General features: G+C 41.3%; 1 protein-coding gene across 1 annotated transcript in view; it reads right to left on the reverse strand.

Annotated features, from left to right (window-relative positions):
• The window catches only part of igsf3 (immunoglobulin superfamily, member 3), a 73,273-nt gene extending 47,949 nt beyond the window's left edge, over positions 1–25,324 (reverse strand). The window contains exons 1-2 of the mRNA XM_031295941.2: positions 24,339–25,324; positions 5,249–5,629 (exon numbers count right to left, since the gene is read on the reverse strand). Coding sequence (XP_031151801.1) covers positions 5,249–5,629; positions 24,339–24,378 — 421 coding nt within the window. The 5' untranslated portion in view covers positions 24,379–25,324. The remainder of the gene's footprint in view (positions 1–5,248; positions 5,630–24,338) is intronic.
• Between the last annotated feature and the right edge of the window lie 2,010 nt (positions 25,325–27,334).

Raw genomic sequence — 27,334 nt, forward strand, 5'->3', positions numbered from 1 at the left:
TGACAGAAAGAAGCAAGAATACTTCAGTTTGAAAATTTACCAAGGTTTTGGTTCTCAAGCTCCATTACTACAGTATATTACTACAGGACTGGGAATGGATGACTACTGCCAAATGCGGAGGCTGGAATCTGTATATCTGACAGCCTGGTGACTCTGATGGTGCTTTCTAGGACAGTGAGGGTATAATGGAGCTTCATAAGCAAGAGCAGTGTGATACTTGTCTCAGCAAGGGCTTGTTGTTCTGCTAGCTGTTGGACTCGCTCACACACAGGCTGGTGCGTAGGATAAGGACAACCATGATGGCCATGTCAGGCTGTTGTCCTTTTCTTCTGCAATCTGATATGTAGGAGGAAGTAGTCTCAGTTTGCCAGACCCTCCTCCAAAGCGCACTGGAGGAGAGTCTGGCTACTCCACACAGCATTCGGGGATGGGAGGAAAACGTGCTCTGGTTTATTGGCATTTCTTTAAACCAATCACAATTGTCATTGGCGGTGCTAAGCACCGGAGAAAAGCTGCGGTGCCGCAGTAAAATAGGCTCGGAAGGAACTTGTTTTGATGGAATGTGTACGTTTCAAAGTTGTTTTAGTCATGCAACAGAAAACTCAGATTGGACAGATAGTAGATAGGTGTGCACAGAGAAACTACAAGTGATCTTTGGCCCGGAACAGCTTCACAACACCCAGGTTAAATGCATGCCTTATGCAACACTTTACCACACACAGTGGAGCAAAAACAACTACTCCAACAAAAAGGCACACTATATAAGAGTATGAGAAATAATGGCTTCAGAAAAAAAGAAATAAAGCTGTTTGAATTTAACTATATTCATTAACCAAGAGGGACACTCTTCTCTCTGCGCAGGTCACACAGTCCACCAGACTGAGGTGCCACTGCAGCTGATAAAAGGTGAAAGGATAACGCTGCCACTGTGTTATCTTTTTGGAATGCTATTACCAAAGAACAAAAACAGAACAGGAGTTTGGAATTTATCCAAATGTATCCTGTAGCCACAGTACAGAATGCTGTAGCTCATGCCTTGCTGCTGTAGAAAACTGTCATTTGAAAAACACATCAAATACAGAAAAAGTGCCACACTTAGACATTGTTGTGGCATTTGATAGACATGTTCCTTCATTATGATGAACACTTCAAGTTTGGTTTACTTCTCTCAGCTTGTCAATCTAGTAAAGCAGTGTAAATGTGGAACCACATCTTCAAGCATGTATAGTGAAGCTACTCCCTTGAGATCCAAAATGCAATGGCAACATGGGGCTACACAGAGGAGGGTTTTTTATGGGCAGTTTGTGCTAAAAGTAAGTAGTACTTCTGGCAACCTAATAATCACCCTACTTTTAACTCTGTTTTTGGTCTCCACCAACTCCTTAGGGAAATATCTTACTGCTCCACTGTGTTCCTCAGTTAGTCTCTTCCTGTGTCTGTCTGCAGTTTGGTGCTGAGCAGGTAGCGTACAGTGGGATTGTTTTTTTAACCGCCCGCAGCTGCTGGAAACAAGGTTGATGAGACCAGTGAGAGTGAACCAAAACAGTTCAGTTGTGGGCTGTAAAATCATGAACTGAAATACGTGATGAATCTCTTTAGAGCGAAGGGGAAATTCAGAGTTGGGTGATAATTCTCTGTGGCTTAACAAGGTTTTACATTACATGCAGATTAATTCTTAATCTGAAAATATTAGTTATAGACGCTTTAAATATGTAGGCCAATATTTCATTAACAGGCATCCTTATAGCCAGTAAGCCACTCTGCCTTCCCACCATTTAAAATCTTGTAGGAAAATAACAATGTCAAATCTAACTTTTTCTGTATTATCATTTTCCTGCATCTCTGTGTCACTCACTGATTTAGTGGATATAATCCAGTATTTGTGATATTTATGATGGCCAATTATTCTTCTCACATGTGTAATATTACTGCACTGCCTAAGGCAGTATTGGCACTTAAGGGCTGAGCAGGGCTACATTTTTTACATTTGATTAATCTAAGTTTAGTATCACAGAAGGTAAAAAAGACTTTCCGTTTGCTTATTTCCTCAAAAAAGCACCCATACAAAGAGAGCGATCATCTTTCCAGTTAATCAACCACATAGCCACACAGCAGTGGTGTCTGATTCTATTTGACAGACAATACAACACATGAAAACACAGTGTCACAGTATCAGGGAGAACGGTGCCCAGGTGCACTGCAGAAACTGTTCTTCTCCTCCTCAGGCAGAAGCTATTAAGTTCCACGTTAATAACCCTCTGCTCTTTGTAAAGAAAGGTGACAATGGATGAAAAACATCCCTGTGAGTAAGCCTTAATGCAGCACTCAGGACACAGATTACTGCGTTGCCTTTTATCCCTACTACAGTATTAGGCACCATCCACACGGAGACACTTTTTGGTGTAAAGGCACATGTTGTGCATTGTTTTTTTGCAAATGAATCCTGTAAACGCACTGCCTGAAGATGCACTTTTTTTAAACCTGGTCCCAGGGTAAAACAATTCGAAAACGCCGCCCTTGTGTCTTCGTTTGGACGGCGAACCCGCATACTTGCGTATCGATGATGTCATCGCCACACCCCTCGACCTCTAGCCTTCGACCTCTTACCCCGCGACAACGTCTCATAACAACAACGGCAGACTACATGCTTGTTCCTGCTGGAGAAGATATTGAGCCTATTAGGGTTACTAGGGCTGTTTGGTTTCTTCTTCTACTGTCTGTTTGTATACAGCGCGCAAGCTTTATGCACATGCTCCGCCTCTTCTTCTCCGTTTTTGGTGTATTTCTGTAGCAGAAACAGTGCCACCTATAGGCCTGGGATATGAAGTAGCGTGTTGAGTCATTTACAAATGGATCTGTTTGGACGCAACTATTCTTGAAACGGTGTCAGGGAAGACGGGGGGAAAAAAAGATTGTTTTGGTACGTGTGGACGTGGCCTTAACCTAACCAGCCCCACCACTAGACACACACTCACACTTCTGTCTGCCCTTCTATCTTATATCCTTCCTTCCCATATTTCCTCAGCAATACTCCTCTGCATGTGGTTGTCCTTTGACATCACCCTTGAAACACATATTCTCAAAGGCAGCATCAGCAAGGTTTTTTTTTTTTAATACAACAGAGCAAGAGCAAATTATAGAAAGAGGCCAGGGCTGATAAATGGAGACAGACAGATGACAGAATGAAAGACAGGAGAAGGAGGAAGGGAAGAGGGATAGAAGGGGGAGGGGAGGACAAGGTATTGTTTGCCCACAACGGTCCAAGGAGGAGTGCAGCTGTTGGGGGATCACAGAGGGAATCAAGAGCACAGCAAAGAAAAGAGGGGAGAGACCCTGTCGCGTGTCCCTGACCTCTGAAACCGGGTTAAGAGGTTAGAGACACAGAAAGACTCACATAACAGTCCCTCAACACCTCCGCTCACACACACACATGCATTTCTATAAATAATGTGCGCTATCAGGAGTGCCCTGCCTGAGCCCTGCTCCACATTCAGATCATACTGCTCATACTAGAAAATGCAACAGCTGAGGTCCTGATAATAACACTTACTCAATGAAAAGCCAAGCCTATTGATCACAATAACTTTTGTTTTTGCAGCCTGACCCGACGCAGACCCAACATAAAGCATAATGATATTGGCTTTTCTGTTTTCACAGTGCCACGCACTGAGTTACTTGGATCCACTGGGTCACAATCAACTTGAATTTTCAGCCAACAAGCTTTTGGTTTACACTTTGACCCTGAGAGGAAAGTCAGCCATGTCAGGGATAAAGGCATGAAGTTATGAGGGGAATGCAAACTCCATCTATGGCAGCTGCTTTTTCAGTACTGCAGGTCTGTTGGGTAGATCTGTATGTCTCTGGGGCAGAGGGAGGGAGAGAGAGAGAGAGAGAGAGAGAGAGAGAGAGAGAGAGAGAGAGAGAGAGAGAGAGAGAGAGAGAGAGAGAGAGATCGGGCAGGAGTAGAAAACGGAAACTAATGCTACTATTTGAAACAGTCACACATCACGCCAACACACCGGGTGCATTATTGAAACAGCTCTGGGCAAGGGAAGAATTCAGTAGGTGTGGGAAGGAGGTATGTGAGTTTGTGTGTGTGTGGGGGTGTGTGATTGAGATTGAGAGAGATAGGAAAGAGCTTGGTTTACCCCGGTCAGAATAGATGGGGCTTTGTGTGAAACTGGAGTGCAACACTTCCTCTCATCACACTCCTTCCAAAGAGGGCCCAGCTAGTGTTTGGATGGGTTCTGGTTATTGATTTCTTATTTGTGACTGTCAATGATCTGATTGTGATATAACTCTATGCCTTGGTTTTTACGTGGACTTAAAAAACTCCACATTAAAAAAAAAACACATTCAAGTTCATAGGAGACAGGCCCCAGACCGTCATGGGCCTGAGTTGAAAATGTAATTGTAAATTTGTTTGGAATATGCAACATTTAAGTTATAATCTTGACTATTTTTTATGTAAAAAATGTCTCTTAAATTACTCTATATCACTGAAGGAGGTAACATAATGATGATTGAGCCTATGACCCACTGATTAAAGTATTGCAATATTTATATATTTGCAATATTACGAAGTGGGTGTTTTTGGAGAAATTTCTTGGAAAGAATGCTGTATTACAGTTATTCTCCATTGTATACACACAAAAAGGGAACTTTGCACACAATTCTGAAAACATGACTCCAGACCGAAAGAGAATATTCATTCTATGTCTATGCTCCAGACTGCTAGACTGCTAAACTCTCAGCACAAATTCCATTATTTTCACTCAAATACAAATTCTAAATCAACCAGAACTGAAATCTTAAGGATTGCAGCTTTAAGGCACAATATGTATTGAAATGACTCAAGGCAGGAGCTACATTTTTACTTAATCACAGGGCCCTGCTTTGTGTAGGGGCCCTGTGTCAAAATCTAGTTTTGATACCTTTCTCATTTGATTGACATTATTATGCTTATATTGTGGATATAGCTAAATACATGTATGTTTAATCAAATTACCACAAACAAACTGACACACAGCAAACCTGGAGCAGGATAGTAATCAAAAATACAATTGGTAGTTAGGGTACTTAAAGGCAACAGGATACATGCAAGATTCACAGAGAGTGTGAGGGGTCAACAGGGGCTCACAGATCAACTTTGCCATGGGACCCCCTGTGTGTGTGTGTGTGTGTGTGTGTGTGTGTGTGTGTGTGTGTGTGTGTGTGTGTGTGTGTGTGTGTGTGTTTAGAGACTCACCAGTGAGGTTGGTGCGTGCGCTGTAGGATCCCAAGTACCGCCCGTCTGTATTGGGTGTGTAACACTCAAACAGACCCTGGTCCTTGGCCTGCACTTTGGTGATGTGAAGCACAGCTGAGTCACCGCTCATCCTCTCCACATAGATCTCTTTACTATTGACCCTCTGGGCGTACACGGCGTAGGCATAGTTTGGCTGAGCCGTGCTCACGATGCGAATCTCCCTGTCCGGTGCTGATGGTAGGTACATGGACCACTCAAAGTCCTGCTCCACCCCCTCTTTGTAGCCCGTCACGTTGCACAAGATGGTTACGTGAGAGCCCTCAGTCCGTACCAGTGGTCCACTTTGCACAGTTACCACTCTCTGAGCCACGGCAACACCGGCTACAGATGGAGGTGAGGTGAGAGAGATGGAGAGAGAGAAAAAAGAGAGATTGAGGATGGTGTGAGGGCAGGGAGAGAGGAAAGAGAGAACATGGGTTACAAAACTGCAGTTTAAATATTTAGCATTGGCAGAGTTTATGCACCCCACATCTCCAAGGAAATACAGAAACAGCGTGACAGGTGCAGCTAAGCATTCTGGAGAGTACTCACTGAGGTTGAGGTATGCACATGCACACATACACACAATATTTGAACACCAATAACCACTTGAAACATTCACAGCAATTCTTTTCAACCGCTCACGCACCTTTCACGCACTCACATGTTAACCCTTCACAACAGGGACAATACTGCAGCTATATTACACTGGAGGCGAGAGGCATCTGGGAGTTTGGAGAGAGGTCAGTGTAAGCTGCAAAGAGTACAGGTGTTTGAAGAGGAAAATAAACACTGCATCCACAATTAATAATAATTACACCAATACCGAAATATCGGTATCTGCATATATGGTGGCTGAAATTTCAGTACAGAAATACCAAACATGCTGAGAAACACGCTGTTTTTTTTAGATCATTTAGAAAAAGTGTCACGGTTACATTAAATGGTTTATCCACCAGCGAGCACTGACAAGTTTACTTTTCAACAGTAATTTTGTCTCACTCAGTAGTACATATCTTAGTCACAATTCTTTAAGCAATCTTATCAATTATATGTCCAAGAGGGTATACATTATTTTCATTCACACAAAACATTTGCCAAAAGGTGCTGTCTAATTATATAAATCAACGCTGTACTGTCAGAGGCCAAACCTGATACCTGAAGAAGTTAAAACACTTTTATCAAAATACCTCCCTGTCCTATGCCAGATTTACAAATTTTGTTTGATCCCTGTAAGCCTTTTCTACTCTTCAGATTAGTTTTATGAGGATCACCTTGTACTAACGCTGTTTTATTTTTATCATTTGCATTTTGCGAATAAAAACTAAGACCATAGGCATCTAAGAAGGATAAACTTCAAAACATTGTTTTTGCAGATTTTAAGTTTAAGAGGAATGGCTAAGAAATCTTCAATTGTCATACGTTGTTCTCTTTAAACAAACATGCAATTCGTGGAGTGAACCATGAGCCATGTACTGAGCCTTGTAGCAAACTGAGAGCTGAATTTACCGTTAAACCCCTAGTGAAGACTGATTATTACTACTCTGTATCTTGCTTTGTAGCCTATATTTAGGTAGACAGCATATGTGAATCTTGCCTCAACCCCTTGCATTGACAGACACACACACACACACACACACACACACACACACACACACACACAAAAAAAAACATGCACACACACAAACACACAGAGCATTCACCATTCAGGGAACAACTACAAACATCCCTCTCATTGCGGCCGGAGACAACAGAGCACTTACACATATCCCCCCAAATCCAGACAGAGCGACAAGTACCCGGTTTCCTGTCTGCACAAGCAACTGGGGATTGCAGCTGTGTTTGTGTGTGTGCACATGTGTATGTGTGTGTGTGTGAGAGAGAGAGAGAGAGAGAGAGAGAGAGAGAGAGAGAGAGAGAGAGAGAGAGAGAGAGAGAGAGAGAGAGAGAGAGAGAGAGAGAGAGAGAGACTGTAAGATGCTGTGTCTGTGGGCACAATACTTGGCATTAATAATTCACCACAACAGCTTTTTAACTTGAACATCCTCTCTGCTCTCATTGTAACTTTCTCTTACACTTACACTACACCCCCACCTTTCATTCACTGTTATTAGTGTGAGTCAATTTATGTATGTATGTACAGTATGTGTGTGTCCATGCGAAAGAATGCATTACTTTGTGTGTCTGTGGATCATATGTCCTAATTTTCTTCCTGCTCTTAAAGCTTCAGGTCTTTTGTCTATTGCTTGCTTTTTGAAACACATTCCACTCATAAGCTGATAAAATCTTTACAAATCTATGATTTCTCCTACATACCTGATGTGTGGCCTCACTTGATGGGATTGGATGGGATTTGAATTCAGTCACAGTGGCATACCAAAGTGAAAACTGATTAAAGCAATCATTCTTTATGGCTCACTGAAAGGACCCCCACAGGACTAAACAGGATATAAATCATAAAACTCTACTCGTGAAGGCCGCTTTAACTTTAAAATGTAGACATGTTAAATTTAGACATGTTAAAAGGAAACGTAATTATATTACTTATAATTTCCCACATGCATGCTGCTTACATTGTTCATGCAGCCTTGCTAAATAATATAAAGGCATCTTCTGATGCTATTTTTACACAAATATACTAGAAATTATTAATAAAAAAATAATTGTTTAGGGTTTTGTAAATGTGCAAACAACACATACTGCTCTACCGCTGTAAAACTACAGGCCATAACCTGCAAAACATTTGGCCACTGGCATTTAAAAAGTCAGTTAACATAGGAAATCCTTCAAACACCAAACACTCTGGACCTAAAACTGAGATTGACAGAAAGTCAATAATGAAGCATGCAGACTGAATCTGACTGAGAATATTATGGGATGCATTAGGTAAGAGGCAACCATCTATTCTGACTCAGACTTTGGTTCCCTGTTTTTCTTCACTGTGATGTCAGTGTGCTAATCTGGTGGCGCCCGGTCTTCCCACATCCAGCTCAGATCAGGTCAGAGCTGTACCGCTGCATCACTGCTTCTCCTGTTGCAGGCAGCTACTCATCTAGAACTGCTGGAAACATATTACTCATACATCCCCAAAAAAAACAACATACTACTCCTACTGTGTGTTGGCGCACTAAGAGCTTTCCTCCGCTTGCCTGTCTCTTGTCATCCTCCTGAAACAAGCTGCCTCCTTACTTCTGATTACTCTCACTCCCGTCCCGCATGTTTCACCCATCATCAATCCTTCCCTTCTTCCTGCCCCTCCACTCTCTCTATATTCCTGTCTTTTCTCTGTGCCTCACGGTTCTCTGCATCTTTTCAGGCAGGATTTAAGCAGCTCTGTGAAACTTCAAAGTGCCCATCGCTCTGCAGGCTGTTTAGAAAGGCTGACAATGACATACCAAACCCTGCAGACCTTCAACTGATCACTCTATTCCACCACCCTTCCACAATAATCCTGTGCCCCCAACCACCCCCACTTCTTCACGTCTGGCTGCGCTACCTCGATCGTCGAGTGCCCATATTTGAACGACTTGGATTTTCTATTATTTACGCTTATCTCCATCTTTGCATACCGTGGATGTCTTTCTACCCCTCTCCTTCTCCCGCCCTCACTTTCTTTGGCTTCCCCCTTCAGCGTCTCATCTCTCATCTTTGCTGCCAGTAGTTTCCAACACTGCTTGTTGACTGGACGCAGGAAGCGTCCAGTCAGATAATGGTGAATGATCACGGACAGGCTCTCTAACTGACCTTGCTGTTTGTCAGCTGCAGCATATAGAGCAATGGGAACAGATGACTACACACACACACACACACACACACACACACACACACACACACACACACAGCAAAGAGGATTATGCTAAGTGGAAGGGGGGTTAAATACTAATCCAATCATTTGTGGCCAGTGTCTTATTCTCACTGGAAACAGCAGGGAGGCCACTAGCAGTCATGCACACTCACACCATCACTCTATGACACATAAAATTATACACCAAGAAAGGTGTTTAATAAAAACACTGCAGGGTGTAAGTAATATAGAGGCCATTCACAGCAGTGTGAAGAAGTGCTATTGTGGAGATTTGAGCTGTCCGTCACCTCTTCTTACTTTGATTTCATTCCTAATTACACAATTCATGTATGTACAGACAACAACAGAATATACCTAGAGATGACCTGCCAGCAAAGGTACTTTTTCAATCATCTTCTTCGGCGATGTGGTCCGACATAAAACACACATAAAGGTAGAACAGTTTTGGTTATTTCACATACAAGATTTCTGTATTTGTGTTTTTATCTGGGTTTTTTCTCATTGTTTTGAAATGTGCAGTGCTCATTTGGAAAAAAAAAGGGGGATGTCACACATTTCCATGCACCAATCAGAATTTACCAACAGTTTAATCTGAATCTGACGGGAGTTGTGGGGTTGCTTGCTTAGGTTATCAATTACCGGTATGTTGTTTTGTTGTCAGACCACTGTCACTGGGTGAAGCAGGCCAGCTGACTTTTTGAGTTTTAAACTCTAAATTAATACTGACTAATAATGTAATGTATGTAATGTAAAGTGTTTCTTATCGAGTCATGAATACCCCTGATTGTGTGAATGAACAGCAAGTCCTCATCCTCAGACTTTTCTACAAAAACTTTTGGGGAAAGTAAAAAAAGTTTGCTGGTGAAGTGAAGCAATTCGAGCCAGCAAAATATGAATTAATTATAAATATTCTTGCTAAAAAGAAATGGACCTAGTCAATGTCCCATCTCCCCGAGGGAGGTTTAGACTCATTCCACAGATCTATAATCTTGTGAAGATTCTCAGACAGCGAGGTAGTGATGAGCAAAGGAAGGGATCGCATGGCGAGAGGAGAGGAAAAAGAGGAACAAGAAGGAAGCTAAACCGAAAACGACGGCTTCCTCGAAGGTGCTGAACATAAATGCACAGAACTAAGTGAATATACAAGCGTACAACTGACTTATGTGCTGCACATACATGTGTGAAAGAGAGAACTAAACTCTGGAGAAAGATGAATAACATAAAAGTATTACCCTCTCCACACTTCTCAGCATGGTTAACCATTTTCCAAAATCACTCAGCATTTTTCTCCCTCTAGGCCTCCGAAAGCATTTGACCCTTTTAACATCATTACCAGAGAGAGCGCAAGTGCAAAGGAGACAGAGAGATTCCAAGATGGAGGGAAAACTGGAGGGAGAAAGACGAAGGCAGTAGACAAAGGAAACATTTTCATATAAGGGAAACGTTCTTAATAGGATATGGACATGCCTAAAATAGTGCAACAAAATAAATCTGTATGTGCTTCATTATATTGCAGCCTGCAAGATTATAATTGCCTTTTCTTTAACTTTCTCTCATTGTCTTCATCTAAATTTGACATAACAGAATTTGTGTCTCTGCTGATGCAGTGTTAAAACTCACATTGTCCTTGAGCAGAAAAGTGAATAAACACTACTTACTCATTGTACATGGCACTGGGTAAGAATGTCATCCTAATGTAAACCATGTAATGGAGTGATGAGAGGCCCCACGTTTCCTTCCCCACAGCTTTCTCAGATTCTTGGATCTTTGATTGATGGGCTCTGGGCAGTATCACATATTACAATTCAGGCCTCATTCTCTCTCTCCTTTTCTACTCCTTGTCCTTCCCGTGGTGATAATCTTCATCTGCGTCAGAATGTCGAAATCAGTGTAGCAGGGGCCGTCATTAACCACCTCTGACACATTTGTCAGCTTCAAAAACTTTCAACAAATCCCATATCCACTGCGGAGTTATTAACTGGGATATTTTAAAGACAGACGAGGGAGATTGCATGTTTTTCTTCTGTGCTGAAGCAAAAGCTAAATGATTTTCAGTGTTCAAGGAAAAACATTCTAGCTGCTAGAAGCCTCTCAAATGGGAAAGAGGAGTGACACTCTGTGTGGGAGTGTCTGACATGGAGAAATACAGGGAGAAAAGGAGACCAAGTGTTCTAACTTCCATTAGAGGGCCAGTTAGATAGGCCACTCCAACAGCTGACGAACAGTTACAACAGCTGCCCATTACATCCACGCAGATCAGAGCAAGAACAAGAGAGAAAGAGTTCAGAGAGTGGGAAGATGAAGTGGATATGTTGTATGTCACCATTTCATCTTTGTATGGCTCAAGTAAAGAGAGCCAGGTGATTACAAGAAGAGAAAAGTTACATTATTACATACAAGATTCACTAAGATTTTGTAACCCAGCAGTGCTGAGGAGGACTTTCTACCATACTTTTCACTAGAGATGGTCCGATACCATTTTTTGCTTCCCGATACCGATTCTGATACCTGAACTTGCGTATCGGCCGATACCGAGTACTGATCCGATACCAGTGTGTCATATATTTTATTATGTTTTAACAACTGTATACTACTATCCCTGTATGGATAGGATATTATTCTATATCTTTGTTGTCAGTCTGGCTCAGGTTAAACTCTTTGTGAAACATGAACAATGAACAGCCCAGAACTTTCTTTTATTATCCAGTTTGACAGTCAGTTATAACGGAAAAAGAACATAAATGAACTACTTTAACGTAGATTTTCTTTAGGGCTTTATTATGTGGTATCGGTTCGGTGCATAAACTCCAGTACTTCCCGATACCGATACCAGCGTTTAAGGCAGTATCGGAGCCGATACCGATACTGGTATCGGTATCGGAACATCTCTACTTTTCACAGCCATTAAAGCAGGAAATATAGCAGGGGGGGCAAAGAGAGAACCAAACATAAAAAAACAGACAAATTCATGTATACTACATGAATATACCTCCGAGACTCCCACTATCTCTAGCTGGAGTGCAAAGAGTATACATGTAAATGCTGCTTCTTGCATAGCTCTCTCACTCTCTTTCCCAACAGGGACCGAGCTGTTAAAAGAAAACTTTAGGAAATACGATGATTCACTTCCTTGCCAAAATTTAGATGAGACGACTGATATCACTCTTGTGTGTGTGCTAATTGTGAAGCTACTGCCAGCAACCGGTTATCTTAGCTTAGCATAAAGACTCAAGAGAGGAGGAAATGGTTAGCTAGGCTCTGTCTAAAAAGGTAACAAATTCCACCTTCAAGCACCTCTGAAGCTCATTAATTAACATATATCTTACAGAGGGTCATGTGCTGGTCTATTTCTTGGCTATGAGCAATAACTCTCTGAAGTCTCCGCTGTTAGCCTGGCAACCTCACAGTGAGTGAGTGAATATATATATATATATATATATATATATATATATATATATATATATATATATATATAAGGGTGCTCCGATTGATCGGGAACCGATCGTTATCAGCCGATAAAGGCTTTAAATAGTTTGATCGGTGGTCTCCATAAAGGCCGATCTGATAGGCCGATCATATGACTCACTACTCATGAGAAAATGTTCTATACGCAGCTAAGTTACACACCAACCAGATTTTGTCAAAGAATGCTGTTGCTAAGTAACAATGCACAATGCTTATAGGAATCACGTTACGTTACTGCTAATGAATCCCTAACATTTCCGGATTTTTTAAGGACTTTTATTGTGAAGAACTTACAGGAAATGAAACCGTTCACAGCCGGGGCTTTGACCAGTCGAGTAGCTAGTTTTCAGCGCTAGTCCGGGACGCCGCCGTGTAACTAGCTAGCTAGCTAGCTGAGCTGAGGTACAGACGAAAGGAAAATTATCTGTTAAAAAATGTGGCGACATATCCCCGGTGTTAAGAGGCCCGCCGCGGAGTCAGCAGTAGCTATGGATGTACAAGCTGTTGAGGGCGAAGTAAAGAAAAAGAGAAGGTACTTTTCAAACAAGTGGCGCATTGACAAAACGTACAGCGAAAGACCGTGCAAAACATTTCAGACCACCCTGCCAACCTGTTTACATTTTAACGTCAATGTAGACTGTAACGATGTTTAAGTCGCTTGAAAGCTGCTGCCGTTTTAAATCTGTTGGCTCTCTGCTGCTCAGTTCTACCCCGCGACTGACCACACACACCGGAGATGAGACGTACAGGATGACCTAAATTGAGGACAGCTACAATTAATACATCCATGCGCTACACTCGTTATTGTAAAATCAATGATAAGTTAAAGTCCAATAAATCCTTTATCAAACCGTATGAATGTGTGTCCCAGCCAACAAGCTACTGACACATAAATACATTATATTAATAAAATATGTATTAATAATAAAACATAATTTAATAAAGCAATTCAAAATATGATAGTGCACTCTTATAAATTTGAATTATGGAAAAAGTGGCTGGTAAAAAATTTAAGTGGCCCCACCCTGCTCAGAACACACTGACAGTTTTTTTTGTAATTTATTCCGAATAAGGCTTTAGCTATATGTTAAGGGTCCGTGTACTTGGTGGCCAACGGATTTTCGTTTTGAAAGGAAAAAAACAAAAACGAAAAACGGCCAGTTTCCCAATTACCATTAGTAAATAGAAAAACAAAAAACGGAAAACAACCCATTATTCGTTTTTTGTTTTGATATTAAAAATCGGAAAACGAAAAACAATCTCGTTATCCGATTGTCTTTGATGTATTTGTAGATGGAACTCGGAAATTAAAATACGTGTGTATAAGTCGTATTCCTTAATTTTGCATTGGTATTTTTTTCGTGACCCGGAAGTTACTCCCGCCACGCCAAGACCCGCCCTTCAATAGCATTTATTGGCCAGTACTGCCTGTAAGATCCGTTCTGTGGATGCGCATAATTACGTAGTAGAAAACTAACAATGTCCCTGTGCGATTTGTAACTGTCGGTACACGATCCGTTCTGCCTGCACGATAGACTGTATATAAGTAACATGTGTCAACACTTTATGACCAAACATTACAACTTTTTTATTAAATCTTTTTTTATTAAATCTTTATTATACAATAGTCATAGCTACAAACATTCGAAATTTGTCACTGATCCAAAACCGTGTAGCGACATCGTTGTTGTGTTGTTTACGTTAATGTTTTTACCTAATACATCGTTTTGACTAATAACCATAGACTGTCTATTATTAATGCGATGAAGTGTAAACGTACATAAGTGTCCTTTTGAAGATGGGATGACAGCTCTCCCAGCCACCACTGCTGTATACCACTATAGTAGCTACATGCTAACGGCAGTAAACACTATAGTAACTACATGCTAACGGTCATCTTAGCTGGCAATGTTGTTAAATTCTCCCCAATTCCGGGTCACATTCCTGCTGAAACATGTCCGATTGTGTAGTGTTTGGTCTGCGATTTTTGACGTTAGAAAGTGCTGCTTCGTTCCACTACAATCTAACGTTAGCATACTCATAGCTAACTATTGTAGCTGCATGCTAACGCGACATAGCGGAGCATATATAGCTAGCTATGTACGTATGTAGCAGGACTTTGTACCGTAAAAAAATCACCAATAAAGGCTTCTAAACCAAATACTAAACAAATACAAATACAGTAAAGTGACCGGAATTAGGGGTGAAATGTCCAGCATTGAGCTACATAATAGTTTGCTAGGAGTTAGCTGGTCTCTCACAGAGATTTCATTTGTAGCCCTGTTTTTACCTGATACTTTCATAAAAGTACAAACACATGAAGTGAGAGGTATACACATGCTTAAACTTTATTTAAAACATGGTTAACCTGAAGCAGGACGGAGTCATGACTTATAACACCAAAGCAAGGCTTCTAGCTCAGGCTAGCTAGCGTTAGCAAATTACCTTCAAAGTTGTAAAGAAATGACGAAACGTAAAATTTGAAGCCTTTATTTAATTTGCTACATGGTGTTGTAGTGGATGGCCGGACGACCTCCGTATATCATTAACAGATACTTTAGGCAACTCCAGCAAACACCTTGTAAACTTCATCTTTGCCATCATAACGGTCTACTGTCACTGTCTAAGGTTTTCTTCCGGTAACCGGGAATGTCCAAACATCCTTATGCCAATGCGTGCATAGAGCTGTGAAGTTTGCCGGTGTTCGAGCAAGCGTAGAACTGATCAGGCAGTGCACAGAACGGATTTTACAGGCGGTACAGATCGGGTACTGACAAAGGAATAAGATTTATACACACATTTTAATTTCCGAGTTCCATCTACAAATACATCAAAGAAAATCGGATAACGAGATTGTTTTTCGTTTTCCGTTTTTTAATATCAAAACAAAAAACGAATAATGGGTTGTTTTCCGTTTTTTGTTTTCCTATTTACTAATGGTAATTGGGAAACTGGCCGTTTTTCGTTTTTGTTTTTTTCCTTTCAAAACGAAAATCCGTTGGCCACCAAGTACACGGACCGTTAAGCTCTAAGCTGTTTAAGGTGTGTTTCTAACAGAGGAAGTGGAATGTTGAACATTTCCTGTCAATAAAAGTAAACCGTTGACAATTCGCAATACATTATCTTCTGTTAATTTTAATACTTATGCATTGTTGTTAAGAATATTAAAATTAATATATGATAAATATGACATGATAAATACAAGGTTTCAAATAGACCCGGTGATCGGTCATCGGCATCGGTCGACACGGCTCACAGCAATCGGTCCCAAAAATTTATTAATTATATATATATATATATATATACATACACAGATTTTACTACGTCTCATGCCATTTAGGAAGACTCACAGCAGTCAAGTCCATGTCAACTTGTCTTAAGTCTCCATTTTTGTGACTCAAATCAATGTAGTGTCTACAGCTCTTTACTAGGACTCCTGCTTTGTGTCACACCTGGGTCATGCAGTCCTCTGCTCTCACTATGCTAACTAGTCCTAATTTATGGGCCCCCTGGGCTACAACAGTCATACCCCCACCTGTGCTCTTGCTCATAACAGCTGGTGAGACCACGATGGAAGCAATGGGGGTTTTTTAGGGCTAATTCATAGGTCTGTGTCACTTGTGTTACTGTATACTGTAGGTGTCTGTGGCCATTACACATTATATGTAAGTAAGCGTAGGGGCGATGCTTGCTTAGCAGAAATGGGATTTTTCCATGCGGGCTGATTCATATTTTCTCCTATCTATTTCCGTTGCTGGTAGTATTTGTGGATAGTGTCAACAACAAGGAGCATATAATAATCCATCCTTCTCTGTTAACAGCTGCCTTTTCATACTCCCTCCTACACCCTCAGCTGCTTCGCTTTCCTGATTGACCACGGTGGAAAACAGCTTTTGAGTTTTATTGTTTCATCCTGAGTGATCATTTGAAATGGATCATCATCATCATGCACTGATTCCTCTGAACCTTTTAAATAACATTTTCAAACAATTTCAATCACAATTATCATGAGTGATGTCAGACTAAACATATTCATTGTCATCCAGTAAAGCTGCTGTTTTAAAATGCTATATGTTGCTTTATCGCTCTGTCCCTCAACATTAACGTGATGGAACGTAAACGAAACGAAAAAACGAATGATTACATGCCACTGCTACTTAGCTTTGCAGCAGTGCAGCAACAGCCTCCGCCAATGCGGAGCTATAACTCAGTTACTACACTATAGTCACATATGGCGCAGCTACAGCAGAATTTGACTCCGGTAATCTTTGAATAAATAATTAAAAGACAGAGAGGCCGTGAGAAAGACGGTGAGAAACTGCAGCTAGGTAGCAATGTCTCTCTTAACTCTCTCACCACAGTAAAAAACATTAGCATTTGAGATCAACTCATTGGACTGTATAACGCCTACAGTCATGAGGCAGAGCAATGGCAGACAAACAAGCTGTATAACTTATTCATAAATCAAAAGAAGGCTTGAAAATGATGCTATACTATACATGAATATCACACAAGTCAAAGATATCCAAAACAATTATATAAAAGTTTAAATTACATAGTTAGCACTGCATATCATCTTGTCAAATCTACAATTATGTGGGTCATTGGGAGCTTGGTTAGCATTTACAGTGGGAAAGATGGTTACACTTAGTCTGTATGTGATGGATAGAAGCTGTGGCGGGACTGTCTGTGAGAGACATGGAAGTGTTTAGGTAGCTAAAAGTGCCATCATCCTTTTATAGAGATTCAGACCATTAGCCCATACTGTTTATTTCGGTTTATAACAGTGTGGGAGACAAAGGGGTCAAAGGCATAGTTGTCAAAGTGGTTCATTCATATCAGACACACACACGCACAAACACATACACTTCCAGTACATTAAGTGCTCCAATTTAGTCCCTTCGCCAAATCCATTAACTCTATAAGGACACCTGCTACCCAACTAACCTCATCTCTCCAACCCCCAGTCCTAACCAACCTCAACCCTCCCTTTCAAACCCTGTCTGCATGACAAAGCACTGTGGTCTCAAATCCACCCCAAACAAAACACAATGAACACAAAACAAAAGCTCAACTAGTAATAAAAGCTTGACTCATAATATCCTGTCAACTGTTACAGCAGAGACGACTGAATGTTTCCGTTAATTGTTGTAAAAGAATATGGGGCTATAAAAACACTCACTATCTTCAGTCATTATCCATCTTGCGCTTGTGCACAATTAAGCCCAACAGCTGTATCTACTTTATGTACAGTGGTTAGTTTTTGTATGACTGGCAGCTTGCTATCAGTTCCCACGTTTGCGCATTAAGCTGCAGATTGGAAAGGAAACTAATTAACTATTAATTAGTCTACTTCAGACTTTTTCTGCCATTGTCAGTCATTTTGCCTTTCAGCCAGTAGAAAACATGCACTTATAAATTAATTATTTTATGCATAATTAATTAGACACAAACACACACACACACACACACACACACTTTCTCTTTGGTCTTAGGTGTTAAGTGGAAAAGATGCACATTACCTAAACATAATGGCAAAGTGAGTGAAGTGCTCTTCATCATTACATAAGAGGATTTTTAAAAGTGAAAAAAAAAAATCCAGCACGCATGTAGAAATTTTTTCGTGTGCTCACACACCTTTGGACGTGCACACAGAGCTGAGTGCGTGCCACTGTATATGGATCAGCAGTGTGCAGGTGGGGAGCGGTCGCCATAGTTACGCTGTCTGGTGTTTATCCCACCAGTGTGGAATCTGCTCTGGTGGAGGATCAAGCATGGTGCAGGGGAGTGTTGCTGAACCGCAAGACAGCAGCTCAGAGTGCTGTGTGTGTGTGTGTGTGTGTGTGTGTGTGTGTGTGTGTGTGTGTGTGTGTGTGTGTGTGTGTGTGTGTGTGTGTGTGTGTGTGTGTGTGTGTGTGTGTGTGTGGAGGAGTAAAGTGGAATTTTCTCACCGGCCAGTCATCATCACTCCCAACACAGAACAGCAGAGGGGGGGGAGGGGGGGAGAGCAGACCAAATCCCAAGGGAAAGGGGGCTGGGTTGGTCTTTTTGAGCACCTTCCTGGGCAAGGAAGGACCTCATCATCATTGACAGTCCAAGGTAGATGTGGCTGTTAAACGCAGATTCTTCCTCTGACACTGTAAGGACGATGAAAATATCTGGTTTTGATCACCCTTGAGGGCAGTTTTTTTAAATTAGTGCTCTTTGAAGAGGAGGTGGGCTGGGCATAGTATTGTTTAGAAAAGAGTGGGGGAGGGAGGTCACAGGCTATTCACTGGAGGAGGAGGAGGAGGACGCAGCTGAAGTACTGTTTGAGTGAGGAGAGGCAGAGATACATGCAAATCAGCCCAAAAGAACACTTAAACCGGTTTACAAACTGAATGGCTTAAGGGTGGTCGTTGGGTTGTTATCACAAAACAGATTAGATACAATCTCAGGCGTGACGAGGTGTGCAGGCACAGCCATGCGATCCCGGCAGGGAGTTGTAATGTGGGACAGTCCTGACAGTAAAACCAGAGGTGCTACTGCAGAGTCACCATCTGACACAAAGCAGACGCTGCCTCTGCTACGGCTCCAGCTCCAGCCACTTTCCTGATTCACTGTGGCAGGAAGGAAGTCTCCCTCAAGAACTGTGCTTCACTTCACACAGTCACTCATCTACCCATGTGAACTGGAGAGACTACAGCGCAGATCTGGGTCACGGGGGAGGATCATCATTAAAAAAACAAGACACTGCATGAGAAGACAAGCTGTGATTATTCACCACTAACTTCACTTTTTGTTTTATTGCTCTGCTAGCAGTAAAGTCATTTCAATCTCAAATTTGTCTTGATCTCTTCAGAAAGCGCCATAGGAGGAAAAGATGCTTTCTTCCGTCCAGAACCAACTTTTCACCTTTGAGGCCAGAGAAAGGAGGAAACCTGATAACAGAGGGCAGTAGGGTTGTAGTAAAACTGCAGTGGTAGTTGGGTGTGAGTTTCTGCAGCAGACTGTGAAGTCTGTATGACAAGGCAATTACTTACCCCGTAGACACACTAGTAACCAGTATTTGACTTGCCTTTGGGTGCACCTGATGCAACAAAGTCCACAAGCACAATTGCACAGCCCTCTTCCAGCGCTATAGATCCATGACTATAATTGGACATCTGAATCCTGACACGGACCTACGAATGGCCTGTGTTTTCGTTACCCATCCCTTTAATGAATATTTACTGAAACCTAACACGCAATTGCTGGATGATAGCCAAGCTGACAGTCTTGTTTTTGCTTTTCTATTGTTTGTTTTCTGTCAGTTGAGTCAACAACGTTATGATATGAAAAAAACAATAGCACAAAAAGCATCTTGTCAGGGGTATACACAAAGACGTGTGTCTAGTGCTTATGATGCAAACAAGCGTGAGTGCAACTACAGAATGTAGCCGGCACCGAAAATAACAAGAGGAGCAAACAGCACTGCAATCAGACAGCAGCACAAGCCTGCATTTCCCCTAACAGAGAGAAGTAGGTCCTCTGTTTCTGGTGGCAACAACAGGCAAAAATAATGGGTGACAAAACTTGGGACAATCACATGCACACACGGCAAACTTTTCCATAGCATATACATAGCTACATCAGCTATACAAACAGCTAGACAGTGAGTTATTGCATTTGGCCTCACTGTCTAGACTACACTCTCTGTCGTGTCAGCTGAGGCTTACAAACACATGGAAAGCATTCCCAGTGTGGCAGCAGCTGACTCAAGAAGAAAAAGATGCATTGGCTTGACCACACACAAGCTAAAATCCCTGTCATTTTGGGGTGGGAGCCTCCAGCTGTCATTTTTATTTGGGATAGAGGAGAGGCTGGGGTGGGCATCAGGGTGTGGCAAAGCAAACTTTGAATCTTGACAAAGTTTGAAATGCCTGTGGGTTGACATTCCCATGACCATAAAAAGTCCATGGAAATAATGACACATGTACTGTATCTATTTTTTTTTTCCATTTTCAGCCCCTAAGTAGGTAAAATCCTTTACCTTTGCAAACAATGAAGCTTCCCACCGTTTCCTTAAACTTGCATCATAATATCCAAAAACTAGAAGGTAAGAAGTGAACTTCAAAACAGTTTTTCATGTCCCAGGTTTCTTTCACTGTTAATTATAGATTTCCTTCACATTAACACATGCACACATTTTAATGAGTATGTCTGAACAGAAAATGAGATTCTTCGATCTCTAACCACTTTAGGCATTTTGTGACAATCTTCAGCACCACATGGACAATCAAATCTATACTTAAGTGGCTATAAGTGCTGCCCTTCTTCCACGGCACAAAAGTTTTGGAGAAAAAAAAGGCAATAGTTATGCCTAAAATGGAAATTAGCTCTTAAGTACCATCATGTTGTTTGATTGGTCCAATTATTGAGGGCCAGCTTTATACTCAAAGTTTGATGGTGTTACTTTAACTACTTAAAACTTTTCTCTTTTCAAATCGATTGCACTGTGATGAGCCAGGATAATAGGCTATTGTTTTAGTGTCTCTTCTGACTTCTGATTAAAAATAGCATCAAAACTCTCACAAAAAGATAAGGAAGGCTGAAAGGAAACAATAAAACATCTACCGCACACAGGGAGACAAAAGAAATGGAGAGAGATGAGGGAGAAACCAGATGTTAAAATGATCATACCACTGTTTTATTTCCTGATAAAGCATGTATAGGCCTACTTATACTACTAAATGGTGAATGCATTTTTGTTACTGTGGAGGAAGTCACTGTCACATCAGGTTGTCACATCTATTTCTGTAAGGAGTCTTGAGTTGTATATTGATCATCACAGTAAACATCTAGCCTGCTGCGTATTTTTATAATTCCAGTATACATGCAGTTAAGCAGTTAAGCTAAATGTTGTTTTTAAAAATCTGAACTGACTCACAATAATATTAATAAATAACAAAACATTAATGCAGACATAATGCATGTGTACCAATACATTTTCATACCCTATACAAATAAATGGAAACCAATGGATGGAAGGGGAAAATAAATGTAAATGCTAAAGTGGGATTTAAAAGATAATAAACTGAATTATGATATGAAGATGCAGCTGTCAGTGTGATTCTGTGCAAGTATACTGGTTATGTTATGTTCCTTTTGAATTAGAGGCCACACCCACTGCCACACCCAACTTTTAGCCAACCTGAATGAATTATTTATCACATTTTTCCTATCCTTACTGCCAACCATCTGACAAAAGGATTATGCAGATGCATTCATAACAAGTTCATCCATCCATCCATATATATATATATATATATATATATATATATATATATATATATATATATATATATATATATATATATATATATATATATATATATATATATATATATATATATATATATATATATATATATACACATACACACACATCATGACAAATGTGTGAATAGCTGCAGGTGGCAGAATGTGCATCCTATCAGACATAAGCTTTAAGATTTTCTTCTGTGAAGCTGCTCTGAGACCAGCTTATAAACAAGACCAGTTGCAGCTCATCTAAACCTGGGCAACTGGAGGCTGCTCTCCTGTCAGCCCAGTAAATGGAAACTACTCAGGCATTACACACCAGCCAGTCTCACACATATTACATTTAAATTTAGTTATATAAACTGGGCTGCTTGGGTACTTTAGGTTGGCTCCCCGTTTCAAACACACTCTTGCACAAACAGAAGAACACCCCAAAATAAGCACACTGTTACACCACACAAAAAGCATGACATCTTTCTCACTCTCTGCGGGGGGAAAGGAAGACATCCGGTTTGTAAAGCTAAACATTTGTTCCTTCAGGCAACTCTTTTTATATGCTTTATATCATATACCCTGATGCCACAAATAAGCACGTGCACTGCGCACAACCCTCTCGCACCTGTTTGAAAACTCAGCAGCAGATATAACCCTGATATAAGTGGCAAGTCTGGGTTTAACAATGACTGATACAGCCTCCGTTTAACACAGCTGTCATCCAACTTTATTTTATTCTTCTTTCCAAACAAAATGCAAGTGCAAACACATGTGCCAGCTGACACATGAGGCACAATCAGACATCTGATCACACACAAAAGACAGACACAAGCACAACTCATTTAAAAGATGCCTGTACATGCACACTATGAAAGGGATGAACAACTGATATGGCAATATATTGCCACACATACATATTTATACACTAGCACCAATGTTGCATTACTGGAGCATAGTTGTATCCTTTAGTGAGACCAGATCAGCCTTTTGCCTTCAACCTGTGTATGTTAAGATCATCTTAACACACCAAAAGTCTGAAGGCAAAAAACTATTTTGCTGAAAAGCTGTGTGTGTTACACCCACAAGGTCCCCGAGCCCAATGTTACGTCTTCAAATGTATTGTTTTGTCTGACTAACAGTCCGGCCCCAAAGATAGTACACCGACTATCATAAAAGACTTGATTTCAGAAGCTAGAACCAGACAATTGTCATGTTTGCTTCCAAAATAACAAAAAAAAAAAAAAAAAAAAAAAGATTATCCAAATTGTTGCCAATTTATTTTCTGTCAATCAACAAATTATTTAGCTCTGGGAGGATTTATTTGCAGCATATCACATGTAGGAGAATTGCCAGCCTAATATCTCCAATAATGCTGGGAACATAACAGCATTTTAGAAAGTATCCCGAGTCCTCTTGTGGTTTGTGCCAACACTGAGACATCACGTAAAACCTCTCTTTCATAACACCTGAAATGTTCTTTACCACCTTAAACTGCTTACCGTTTAATAACCATATGATATTATGTAATATGAAAACCCTCCGTTATCCAGCCTACATCGTAGATTAGATCTGTATTGTGACTATGTGCGGTCTTCTCTGCTGTACACGGAACAATGCATCTCACATTTTCATTTGGAAAAGTCATTTGCAGCCCCGAATCCCAGTGAAAGTGACTTCTGGTACGCTGAAAGGAGACGTGAGGCAAGGCACAGACTGGTAATCCTCTTGGCCAAATGGGGGCCTCCAGCGGGGCTGACTTCCACTCCCACTCCCGCCCCCCTCCTCTGTCCCCCAGCAGCGCTGACAGGCCTCCCCATCCAGGAACAGAAAAGCCATCTGGTGTTTGTTTGGGACAGTTCACAGGCAGGATGTACTGTGTGTATGAGTGTGTCAGCAATCATGCCTGTATGAGTGTTTGTATGTGTCACTGAGTCATCGGCTGTATATGATTCAACTCACATTTGTCTGTGAAATCCAATGAATTGCAGGTAAGTTACAAATGTGTGAGAAAGAACTGAACAGTGGCTTTACCCAGAGAGATGACTTACTGTACAACAAAGCTGATACTGTGTCTTCACACCCCCGGATGACTTCATTGCCTCGGGTGTTAGTGATGTGTGATCCAGGTGTGTGTGTGTGTGTGTATGTGTATGTATGTGTAGGCTACTATATGTATGTGTGTGGGGGTTAACTAAAGACAATAGCAGGTTGCCCATATGATGAGCTCATAAACACAGGAGGTCAGACTGTATAGGGTTAATCTGTGACTGGAAGTCCAAATATCACATTAACCTAGTTCACCACACACACACATTAACCTAGTTCACCACCCACACACACACACCTGTCATTATTGCAGTGATTATCGATGTAGCCTACTTCTACCTGAATCATCATGACTAAAATGTGGGCTACATGTGTCATACAGGTGTGCCTCCTTAATCTTAACAGAAAGGGAAAATTCACGGCACAGATGAAAGCTGAAAGCTTCTTTAGATTACTTACCAAGCAGCGCACAGGCTAGAAGGAGCGCATCGGTTGCCATTGTGTGTTGCCCCGCAGATTCACTTGTAATATTCCCTTCAGAGGAGGAGGGGGTGTCTGGTCGGGCTTGACAGTGTGGTTAACCGCTGGTCATGAATGAGAAAGAAGTACGAATCCCGGGCGACAAAAGCGGTCGGTGCCTGTCTTGAGAGTCAGATCCACAGCCGGTGAGTCCGGCGGTTTGTCAGTGTCCGACTCACCTCTTCGGTGTCCTCCTGATTAAAAAAGCGTCGGGTATTTCTTCCCCTCGCCTTCACCCTCACCTATCTTGCTTTTTATCGCTGACGACGTGTGTGTATGCCAGGCGTCTAGGCGACCCAACCCACTCCCCCTTTACTAGCTACGCATCCGAGACTGCGGAGGCAATTCACACTCGCAGCCTCCTCGGTAAAAGACGAAAGTCCAGCGTGACTTGCGCGTATTATAAAAACCAGATTACAGACAGCAGGCTAAATGTGTACAGGGGATCTGAGAGTGCTGTCGGTGTGGAGTCCGGCCGAAATAGGTCCTTGCTAGGATTCTCCTCTCTTTCACTGATGGGAGAGCAAATCGCAGTCCAAGCAGGCTCTGGCTCCACGGCAAATCCCGGAGACTATAATCAATCTCCCACTATCGCTCCGGAGAAAGCCCAATGGGCGGGCGCTCTAGATGAAGCAGACAAGGCTTTGTGCTCTGACACAATAAATCAGATTAATCAATGACTTTAACTCCAAACACTGGGATCTCAATTGTACCACCAATACACCTGAGCCAGTGTATCCTAATTCATAGCACTAAAATGCGCAAAGACAAGCGTATAAAACAAGACGCTTAACTCATGAGTTCAAACACTACTGCTTAATTATAATCTGTCTGACAAATGCTGTGATCTGGTCCCAGACACAATCAGCCCAACGCGTTTCTTCTTCCAAGGTTATTTCCCGGCTTCCTGCTTGGCAAATCACTTTTGTTTGCCTGTGCAGTTTGAAAACTTAACAGCGTGCTGTCTGCCCCCACCCCCCTATCGAAGACCACGCCCTGACTGGGTGGGACACTGTCCACTGTGGGAGAGGCCACATTTGCATTTCTTAATTTAAATTCTAGGCCAGGACGTTGATGTTTGAATAGGTTAAGCGAAGTGGAGGATAATTAAGCCTATAAAGCTACCAATTTTCTCAGCTTTTTATTTTGCAGGGTAAAGTTCGACCACTTTTTAAGGCTTACATGAATCATTATGGGACAAATCATATTATACTGCATATTGAAGTGCACAGTGATAGGGGTTTTCAAAGGAAAAATAAACAAATCCATTTTCCAATACTCGATTTTTCATTTATGGTGTTTACTTGTCCTATGCTGATCACAAAAGTCACCTTCTCATGCATAATTCAGCCAGCCGTCTGTGTCTCATAGACAGAAATGGCATAGGCCTATCGCTCAAACCCTCTTATTTTCCCTTACCACACCGCCATACACACAACTGGCAATCAGCATAATGAGGTGCCACTCTGCTTGGGAACTATATCAGAACAAACCCCCCCCCAACACATTACTATTCACCCTTCAGAGACTGCAAGTTGCAAATTACATCGCTCTTTGATTAAGATCATAAGTAGCTAAACCAAGCATTACTTTGACATAAGCTGAGGTCTATTGATTGGCACGACTTTGTGCTGTAATATTAGTAGGATCTCAAAATAGACAGGGTGAATGGGAGTTTGCAGGGAAACAGAAAATAGCATAATGAGCTAATACTGCTTTGGTGGGAAGTTGTGAAAGAGCATTGCTTTCTGGAAAGGATATATATAGAGAGAGATAGAGAAATATAAAATCTAAAAAGCTCTAAATTAAGTAAACAAAAATAAAAAAAAATTGGAAGCAGTAAAAATATTTGTTTTACCTTTGCTGTGCTCATGGATTTCAACTCAGATAAAACTTCCTGAACAACTGGTGAAATTGGTCTGAGCTCTGAGGCACTAGGAAAGATGTTTACAGAATACAACACCTTAATAAACCGAAACCTCACATCTAAATAACAGTTAACCAAACTGTTAATGAAAAAAAAGAGACTCTTTCTTCCTCCTTCTGTCGTAAACTGTGTCATAGTATGAACAGAAAAGAGAGAGGCTTTTAGCATGTTTATATAGATAAAAAACAAAGGCTTTAGCAGACATTGCTGCAAACAAAAAGTAAGCCAGAATGGGATTAGACACTGGTATGAAGCATGTGGGCTGTTGGTTCAGCTTCTCCAAAAGGTCTATCCAGGTCCACTGCCGCTGAATTAATACAGAGCTGGCTAGGTAGGCCATGTGCATTACACCTGGTCTACATATTGCTGCACCTAAATTTAGCTCAGTTCTCCACAGACTCCTTATTGCATGGACGAGTGATGGCACAGTTTGCACAGGCAGGCAGTTAAAAAGCGGTGGTAGCATTGTTTGAGCCAAGCATCATGTTAGCACTGAAGATGAGATCACCTTTGACCCCTCGCACCAGTTTTGGCAACTATCTACAAGTATGTGTGCTGAGAGAAAAAATGCTTAAAGGAATGTTTGCAAGTATAGTGGGTGCTGGGGATCACAAAGGTCTCCATGGAAACAGAGTAGAGTGCATTGTGTGCACTTCATAACAGGGTCTATCACCTAAATAATGTGTTGATAGCTACAGCCATCTTCTTCTTTTAACCAGTATCTTTCGTAATTTTTCAGCACTGTTTCTTTTTTAATCTTAATATTTATAATAATAATATATAATACCCTTACAGCATTTGATGTGCTGGTGTCAGCAAGGTTACATAGGATAGCAGAGTGAGGCTCAATGTGGAGAGAGAGAGAGAGAGAGAGAGAGAGAGAGATGGTACTGAGGCTAACTGCCCCCTCTCAGACACACTGACCAGTTTCACAGCAACATTGCTCTCCAAACACTAACCAGAGTAAAGACAAAAAATCATGGCAACCAAAAGAAAACAGAATATTTGA

The sequence above is a fragment of the Sander lucioperca genome, chromosome 8 (assembly GCF_008315115.2).
Source record: "Sander lucioperca isolate FBNREF2018 chromosome 8, SLUC_FBN_1.2, whole genome shotgun sequence".
In the NCBI taxonomy this organism is placed as follows: domain Eukaryota; kingdom Metazoa; phylum Chordata; class Actinopteri; order Perciformes; family Percidae; genus Sander; species Sander lucioperca.